General features: G+C 36.8%; 1 protein-coding gene across 3 annotated transcripts in view; it reads left to right on the plus strand.

Annotated features, from left to right (window-relative positions):
• Positions 1 to 9,570, plus strand: part of DENND4C (DENN/MADD domain containing 4C) — a 90,411-nt gene that overhangs the window by 2,616 nt on the left and 78,225 nt on the right. For 2 of the 3 annotated variants that reach the window (XM_006764926.2, XM_015564730.1), the window contains exons 2-4: positions 3,268 to 3,520; positions 5,694 to 5,763; positions 7,455 to 7,624. In XM_006764926.2, the coding sequence (XP_006764989.1) occupies positions 3,268 to 3,520; positions 5,694 to 5,763; positions 7,455 to 7,624 (493 nt within the window). Of the gene's footprint in view, positions 1 to 3,267; positions 3,521 to 5,693; positions 5,764 to 6,201; positions 6,402 to 7,454; positions 7,625 to 9,570 lie in introns of those variants that run through there. The other variant, XM_015564731.1, reaches the window with a different exon arrangement.

Below are 9,570 nucleotides of genomic sequence, written 5' to 3' on the forward strand. Positions count from 1 at the left end.
CACTGCCCCCAGTTCATCCTTTTATAAAACTATTTTTTTATTGATTTCAGAGAGGAAGAAAGAGACCGAAACATCAATGATGAGAGAGAATCATTGATCAGTTGCCTCCTGTATGCCTCTTACTGGGGACCAAGCCTGTAACCTGGGCATGTGCCCTGACCGGGAATTGAACTGTGACCTCCTGGTTCATAGGTCTACGCTCAACCACTGAGCCACGCAGGCCTGGCCTAAGGACCTCATTATGTTTAAATTTCAAAAGCTGAAAGATTGACCTTTCAGCAGCACCCTTTCAACTCCTTTAATATCCACCCTGTTTAGCCTCCATTTTCCTTCAAGTCAGTGCAATTAGAATGGTAGTCATACAACTTTATAGGATTATTGGTTACAGGAGCCAGGTTAGAAAGGGTTGAGAAATGATTGGCACTTGGAGTAATAGAGGTTTCTTTTTGAAAGCTTGACTTTAAGGAAGAGAGAAGATAGTTATGGATCTTGCTATTCAAGGTGTATTGTCCATAGGGCCTGTGAGCATGTTAGTTATTAAGAATCTTAGGTACTACCCAGATTTACTGAATCAGAATCTGTATTTTAACAAAATCCTCAGAAGCAATGCTTTAGGACACCTGAGGGGCAAGGGGATGCAGAGTCAAGGACTGTTTTTTAACCTTTCTCCCAGGGGATAAATAACTTAGAACATCTTTATATTGAAGGAAAGAACCAATTGAGAAGAGCTGATATATAGTAGTAAGAGGTTGTATTTGACAGAACAAAATTATGAAACAGATTAAAGGGGTAATAGCAATAGCATAGATGACTGGATTAGCCTTTAATGGGAGGGGCTTTTCCATTGAGAAGGGAAAAGGCGGTTAAAATGAGTGTGAACACCAATTATTGATTGAGGTGGAGTCGTTCTGGACATGTAATGGATTTACTCTCAGTTTTTAACAATTTTCTCTATGGGTTGTGTTAAGAACATAGGTAATATATAAAGAAGGATGGCTATAGAATAAAATTTTGATAATATCCATGTCAGTTGAAGGAAAACCAGGCCAGGACTTAGGTTCTAGCCCTCACTGTTCCCTCTGTTAGCCATCCTTCAAAGGCCATCTTTTCACATACCCCCCAACCCCCCTCTACAGTCATAATAGAAAGGATGCGAATCTCTAAAAGATTGTTATTGCTTGTGGTTCAGTGGCACAACTTAAAAAGAAAATGATGACTTAGATAATTATACTTAGGTGTTTTCAGGTTGCAAGTAGCTATATACATCTTCCAGTTCCCTAAGGCATCTAATTTCTTTTTATTTTTTTAATATTTAAGGAACCATATTCTTGTTTTCTTTTTTAAAAAATATATTTGTTTTCATTGATTTCAGAGAGAAAGGGAGAGCGATAGATAGAAACATCAATGATGAGAGAGAATCATTGATTGGCTGCCTCCTGCACACCCTCTATGGGAAATCGAGCCTGCAACCAGGGCATGTGCCTTGGGCAGGAATTGAACCTGGGACCCTTTAGTCTGCAGGCTGACGCTCTATCCATTGAGCCAAACTGGCTAGGGCAAGGCATCTAATTTCTGTTACAGTATTTTACTGATTGAGGTTTATTAGAGTGTATGGTTGTCTTTTAGCTAATCATGATGGTAAATATTTCTCTCCAGATCAAATAATTGTTAATATCTGGTGAACTAAATGTTTTAACCTGTTCTGTCCCCCCCGACCCCCCTCGCCCCTTAAATACCTTGGTGAGGTTTGGAAAACCTATTAGCCACTATAAGTCAAGCACCTATCTCATTTAAATATGGAACACTGTTGTCTAACTGTTGACCTTAATGACTGATTTATAAATTGGGATAAGATATTTACAAAAATAATACCTTTTTTCCTGAAAGTATGTTAAGTTAAAATAAGATTTGACATTCTCTCATAATGTTAAATACTCTACAAAGTATAATTTAATTGGGTAATATATTCTCTTTTAAATTATTCTTATTCTGCAGTTCATTTTTTAAAAATACATATTTATTTATTTCTGAGAGGAAGGGAGAAGGAGAGAAAGATAGAAACATCAATGATGAGAGAGAACCATTGACCGGCTGCCTCCTGCATGCCCCACACTGGGGATTGAGCTTGCATCCTAGGCATGTGCACTTGACTTGAATCGAACCTGGGACCCTTCAGTCTGCAGGCTGATGCTCTTTCCACTGAAAACTGGCTAGGGCAGGATAATATATTCTTACTAGTAGCCCTGCACACAAATCTGCACGCCAGTAGCTCTCTGCGGGGCTTGGCCGCTCTGCGTCCGCGGCTCAGGCCCAGAGGCTCTCTGCAGCCGGGGTGAAACACTTGCCTTGTCGCCGCGGCAACGAAGCAAGCATTCTGGCAGGCCGCTCACGCTGCCTGCTCTCAATGGTCGCTCCCCCAGGACTGGGGGACTCCTGCGTGACTGAGAGGACTGGACGCTGCCATCTTTGTGACAGAGTGGTGGTTAATTTGCATATTACCCTTTTATTAGCTAGGATATGTCAGATATGTTTATTAAGATAAAGAATCAGACTACTATCCAAAGTTCTTCTCCACTGACTAGATTCATTGACTTTTAAATGAATATTTTTCTCCAGCATTTTTTTATTTTGTGTTCAAACATGCAGAAAAGGTAATAGTAAGTTTTGAAATGAGGGGGTATGAGTCTTTCAAATTTGTCCCGCTTCCCTCCCAGATTGCTTTGCCTGTATGGGTTCCTTTCCATTCCCATTTGAACTTGGACATTGCTAATTTCTACATAAAAAGGCAACTAGGAGTTAGATAGGAACTGTGTTGACACTGTAGATCTGTTTCGGATATATTGACATCTTACCATATTAAGTTGCTGATTCATGACCTCATGAGGAGATATGTTTTTATTAACTCATTCAATAAATAAAGGAGTTTTAAGGGAAATATTTTGATAGGAATTATGAAGGAAAATTTTGTGAAAATATCTGAAGACTTGTTCTCTAGGAATTGACCTGAGCATGTTTGTGGTGTAGCCCTTTTCTTGTTTCATATGCTTCTTGTAATAAGCAATAAAAAAGTCAAGTTATTTGATCCTATTTATACTGCTAGCTGTTGAAAAATAGTAAAGAGATAATTCCCAAAGTAATAATTTTAGTTTTGGTTTGCAATTAAGATTTGGGAAACAATAGAAGAGACCAATTATTTTTTCCAGAATTAAAACCAGCATTAAACTGAACTTTATTTACTTTTCTATTCCTCTCCTCCCTGTCATGCAGAGTTCTATATGAAGGAAAAGAAAGGCTTATTTCAGGATGTGAAGTGATCCAAGCCACACCCTATGGTCGCTGTGCCAATGTCAATAATAGTTCAACTACTTCACAAAGAATCTTTATCACTTATCGAAGGGCTTCTCCAGTTCGGCCCCAGAATTCCTTGGCTGTAACTGATATCTGTGTTATTGTAACCAGTAAAGGAGAAACCCCTCCTCATACTTTCTGCAAAGTTGACAAAAACTTAAATTGTGGAATGGTAAGAATAAACTTTCATATTTTTAAAAAAGGATAATTTTTGGATTCCCATTGATTATTGGGCATATAATTTACTCTCAGTTTATATTTTCATGATTTTTAGCTTTCTAATTTTTATGATACATAATAATTTAAAAATCTTTAGCTATCTGATGTTTTAGAATAATTCATTCAGAAAATAGATCCTTAAAGCCAGGATTATTTTTTGGGGGGGGGGCCACATGCTAATGTTGCTTTTGTTATGCTAATTAGAGGTTTAATTAGCTTTTGGGTTTCAGTGGTGTGTGGTTTTTTTTGTTTTTGTTTTTTTAAGGACAACTGCAGGGAGTCTGGATGGGGACTTTCTTATATGTATTTATTTTAAACTAGAGGCCTGGTGCATGAAATTCGTGCACGGGTAGGGTCCCTAGGCCTGGTCAGCCATCAGGGGCGATCGGGGCCTTCAGGCTACCGGCCAGGGCCTTCCTTCATTCCACGCCGCCTTCTGGTGGTCAGCGCATCTCATAGCAAGCGATCGAACTCCCAGTCTCCTGGTCAAATCCCGAGGGGACAATTTGCATATTAGCCTTTTATATAGAGCGATATTTACAAACTTATTTTTTTAAAAACACTTTTATTGGTTTCAGAGCGGAAGGGAGAGAGATCATTGATGGGTTGCCTTCTGCGTACCCCCTACTGGGGGATTTAGCGCTTAATCCAGGCATGTGCCCTGACTGGAAATTGCACTGTTGACCTCCTGGTTCATAGGTTGAGGCTAAACCAGTGAGCCAAACCAGCCAGGCTTTACATATATATATATTTTTTAACAAATTTATTCTTTTTTAATCCTCACCCAAGGATATTTTCCCATTGATTTTTAGAGAGAGCGGAAGAGAGAGGGAAAGACAGAAATATTGATGTGAGAGAAACATTGATTGGTTGCCTCTGGCACGTGCCCAGACCAGGGCCCAGGCCAGGGAGGAGCCTGCAGTCAAGGTATGCGCCCTTGACCAGAATTGAACCCAGGACCCTTCCGTGCATAGGCCGATGCTCTATGCACTAAGCCCGTACATACTTATCTTTTAAAAGGGTTCTAATGAAGAAGAAAATTGAACATATACATTTGGTTTATAGTTTTATAAGACTAAAGTTTACTATTGGATCAGATTTATTTTGAAAAGTATGTTTATATCAAACTAATATTAGCTTAAATGTGGTATAGGTAGAGAGGTTTGATGCATCTATGGTTATTAGGACAGGTTTGCCTCTGGAGGTAATGACTTATAGCACCCCAGTGACCCCAATCTTTCCTCGTTTGGACTCTGGTGTCCACTCTAGTTTTTTCTGTCTCTTTCAAATATAGGTAGTTCTGGATGACTACAGAATTCTGAACTTTTTTTTTAACACATTGTTTGTGGGTAGTTTTTATCGCGCGCTAACAGGTGGAGCGGGCCATTTTTGCTAATTTTTTGCACAAATGGCAACGTTCAGTAAAATTACAATAACTTTAGTTTTACATATTTTTTTCAATGAAACTTTTTGTGATTTACTATAAAATGTATACTGAATTATTTTTCTTAGAATCACACTGAATGCGTGGCGAGGCAGAGAATTGTGTGCAGGGATGACTCTACGCAGTTGAATAGATTACCGTTATACCTGGAAGTACATACATAATTCACCATTGTATGTATTAGAGACCCAAATTTTGTCTTTTGGAATTCGTATATCTGCATGTTAGCATCCCTTTAGAGCAATAAAAAAGTATAAAAATAAACATATTTATACATTACCCGCATTCTACCGCTAGTCTATAAAAAATGTATTAATACGTGTCCCGTGCTCTACTACCAGTTCTCAACTTCATGTTTTGCTGTTATTTTATACTATACTAGAGGCCCGATGCACAAAATTCGTGCAAGAGTAGGCCTGCCTTCCCTCGGCTGCCAGCACTGGCTTCCCTTCAACACCTGGGACCCGGGCTTTCCTTGCAACCCCAGCTTCATCTGGAAGGTCATCCAGAAGGATGTCTGGTCTAATTAGCATATTACACTTTTATTATAGATCGTCTGTTTTGATAAACATATGCTTTAAACAGACTCCCTGAATAAATAATCAGAATCTTTAAAAGATATTCAACAAAATGAAATTTTTTTCTATTTTGTCTCTTTTAAAACCTAATTTATGTTTTACAGTGGGGTTCCAGTGTGTTTCTGTGTTATAAGAAGTCTGTACCTGCTTCTAATTCAATAGCGTATAAAGCTGGTGAGTAAATTTTAAAAAATTATCTCTATTACTGTAGTTATTGTTGCACATTAATATTTGGTTAGGAAAGGCAGTGTATGCTCCCTTATGTGGTTTGTGGAATTGACCTATTCATAAATGGAATTACCTGTAATTTTAGCATGTGAAGGCATAACTTTTCTTAAATACATTACACATTATAAGATATATTAATATTGTCTCCCCCCAAAGTGTTGTTAATTAAATAGAAACTTTCATCTCAAGCAGGCATTTGTGGAATAAACATGCAAGTGTTTAGTCTATACTAATAGATTTAACAGTTCAGTGGAAAAGTGCTTACTCTCTGATCTTAGATATTTTGGCAATCAGAAAGGTGTCAAATTGCATCTTTACTTCTTATATTTCCTTCTCTTATCTCTTTGTGCCTGATTTGAAACCACATGTTACTTGCCATGAAAGGTGGACTTGCTTCCTTTTTCCCTTGTTGCAAAGAATCAGCTATATGGAGGACAGGAGGGCCTGAGAAACTTTTCTGCCATGAAGTGTTTGAGAAATCTATCGCCACATTCTTACTGCACAGTAAAGTGTCAAGGGCTGTAAAGATTTAAGTGTGACCTCTTCATCCCGCTGGTATGGTGGGATAAAAACTGAAAATACAGGTATGCTCCAGTTGTAAATAGAAGAGAAATACTGGAATACTTCTTTGTGAAAATAAGCAGTATCAAATACATTTTGATCATGCACAATATTTTTAAGTTTTACGTAAAAGAAATTAGGCAAATTTATATCGGAAAAAAGGTTGATTTTCCTCATAAAGACATATTAATGAATTAAACTATTTAGTTTATAATATAAAGATTACAAATTCAGTATCATTTAAAAATGTGATACTGTTAACATTGCTGTAATGTGTTGATTGTGTGTGATTTTCTTAAAAATATTTTTTTGGTGGGGAGAGAGTGTCACTTTAAAAAATCTTACAGAAACAAGCGTGAAAGTATTCAGGTATTTTATATAAGACATGTATTTTAAAATACAGAGTTTTGAAGATTGAATTTGCACTCAAAAATCTGCTACTGATTTTCAAGTGTTTATCTTGGATGTGGTCTGCTAGAGGCTAACGAACTAATGACATGTAGCTACTTGATTATGAAGGGCCTATGTTATGCTTCTCAGAGTACCCCCTCCTATTCCTACTTCCTTGGTCTCACATACTCTGTACTCAGTCACAAAGAGTTTCTATCTCATTTACTTTTCATGTTGCACGCCTTTTATACTGCTTCTCTCTCAAGATGAGTTTAGGGACTGTAATCATTTCTGTCTCCTTGGCATTCTTTCATAATACTTGTTCCTTCCCTGAATTTTTTATAGACTAACTGAAATAGTTGGTAAATATTCCTGTGTGTTTCTTGCCATTCCTATAAGATGTTGGCAGTACGTAGAAGAAAAAGCATTAAGATTTGTGATCCTATAGAGTTTTAACTAGTATATTTAGTATATTTTATGAACTAAAAGTCCATAGTTCAAAAAGTACAGGGTAAATTTGTTAAATTAGTAAAATTTCTGATATGCCAAGAGAAAAGTTGATTTTGAAATTTCACACAAATATTTCCATGAAGTTTGCTGTTAAAATATCCTAATAATATGTCACATATACTTTATGAAAGAGTAGCTATTTAGAAAAATTTATCATTGTCTCCTTTCTCCAAAAGGTTTAATTTTTAGGTATCCGGAAGATGATTATGAGTCATTTCCACTCTCAGAATCTGTACCTCTCTTCTGCCTTCCTATGGGAGCTACTATTGAATGTTGGGATCCCCAAACCAAATACCCACTTCCAGTTTTTTCAACTTTTGTCCTGACAGGTTCTTCTGCTGAAAAGGTATAGTTTTTTCCTCTTTTATTTGACCTATTTTGTTCATGTTTTAATCCTATTAAATGATTAATATGACCTAACTTAAAAAAATATTTTTATTGATTTTTAGAGAGAGAAAGGGAGAGGGATAGAGAGAGGAAAATATTCATGAGAAACATCATTGATTGGCTGCCTCCTGCATGCCTCCTGGGGATTGAGCTGTAACCTGGTAATGTGCCCTGACTGGGAATTGAACCAGTGACCTTTTGGTTCATGGGTTTACACTCAATCACTGAGCCACTCTGGCTGAGCCTAACTTTTATTTGAATGTTAGCATTATTTGGACAAAATACATTTTGGATTAAATTTGTACTGCAGTAAAAGGTGAAAGGTCAACATGAAAATTGGTATCAGGATGTCGATACCCCTGAAGCTTCTACAGAAAGTAATATAAAGTCGTTCTGGAGAGACACCCCAAAAACTTGGGCCTTAAGATGAGATTATAGGCCAGCAGGTGTGGCTCAGTGGTTGAGTGTGGACATATGAACCAGGAGGTCACTGTTTGATTCCCAATTAGGACACAAACCTGGTTGCTGACCCAGTCTCTATTAGGAGGCGGGCAGGAGGCAGCTGATCAATGATTTTCTCTCATCATTGATGTTTCTGTCTCTCTCCCTTTTCCTTTTTCCCTGAAATCAATAAAAAACATATTTTTAAAAACATAAATAAAATGAGACTATAATAAAAGCTAGAAGATGTAGGAAGAATCAACAAGACTCGTAATACAAAGCTGGATTAGATCTTTTAAGATATTGAAATGAAAGAATAACAATATGAAGGATATTATAGATTGAATATATAATTGAAATGATTCAAGACCCCTAAAAGAGGGGCTCAAAGCATCAAAGAAAGATCAGGATATTTTGAAAACTGAATAGACATATTAGAAAAGAATCAAACGTGTAGGAATAAAAAATATGTTCTTAAAATTCAATTCAATGAGTAGTTTAAACAACAAAGAAGACATACATGAAAGGAGAGTTAATGAAGTGGAAGATATGTTACTTCAAATGTAGTACAGAAAAACATAAAGCATAAAAGAAGTTTAAGTATGTACAGGATAGAATCAGAACAACCAATAGACATTTAATGACGTCTAGAAGGAGATATCAGAAAAGGGAGAGGCAGCATGTAAAGAGCTAATGGTTGGTTGAGAGTTTTCCAGGCTTGATGAACAATTGAGTCTAGACTCACGATATGCTCAGAACCTTCAGTAAAAAAAAAAGTAAAAATAAAAAACTACCTCTATTTATATAGGGAACATCAGAACACAAATCAACAGAAAGAAGAGACATTTACTTTCAAAGGAACAACTATTAAATTGGCTAATTTCTTAACAACAAGGATCCGAAGAAAAATAATATATTAAAATGGAGGGAGTAAGCAAAGATAGTTTAAAAGCGTGCAGAAAGCACTAGCCATAAGAGACAAGATGAATAATAGACCTCACTGGAGTTAAGAATATTTATTCATTCAAAGATATCAGTAAGAAAGTGAAAAAGCAGGCCCAAGCTGAGAGAAAATAATGCGATATATGTTTTTAGAATGGGTCTTATATCAGGTAAATGTAGAACTACATTATCAGCAAGGAAAAGAAGCAACCCTGTGGCCCACCTATTACCCTCCTGAGCATATCCCAAGAGATGTGAATGTATACATTTTCCAAAAACAAGTACATGCTTTATTTGTAATAGTAAAAAATTGAAAAGATCTATAAACAGTAATAATGACATAGAATGATAATCCTATCTAATAATAGAGAAACATGGTAATTAACCGTAACTTTGCTACCCTTCCCATTGGATAATCAGTGAGATATGCAAATTAACTGCCAACCAAGATGGCGGCCGGCAGCCAGGCAGCTGAAGTGAACAGGAGGCTTGCTTGCTCCAGTGATGGAGGAAGCCAAGGTT

The sequence above is a fragment of the Myotis davidii genome, unplaced genomic scaffold (assembly GCF_000327345.1).
Source record: "Myotis davidii unplaced genomic scaffold, ASM32734v1 scaffold197, whole genome shotgun sequence".
Lineage (NCBI taxonomy): Eukaryota > Metazoa > Chordata > Mammalia > Chiroptera > Vespertilionidae > Myotis > Myotis davidii.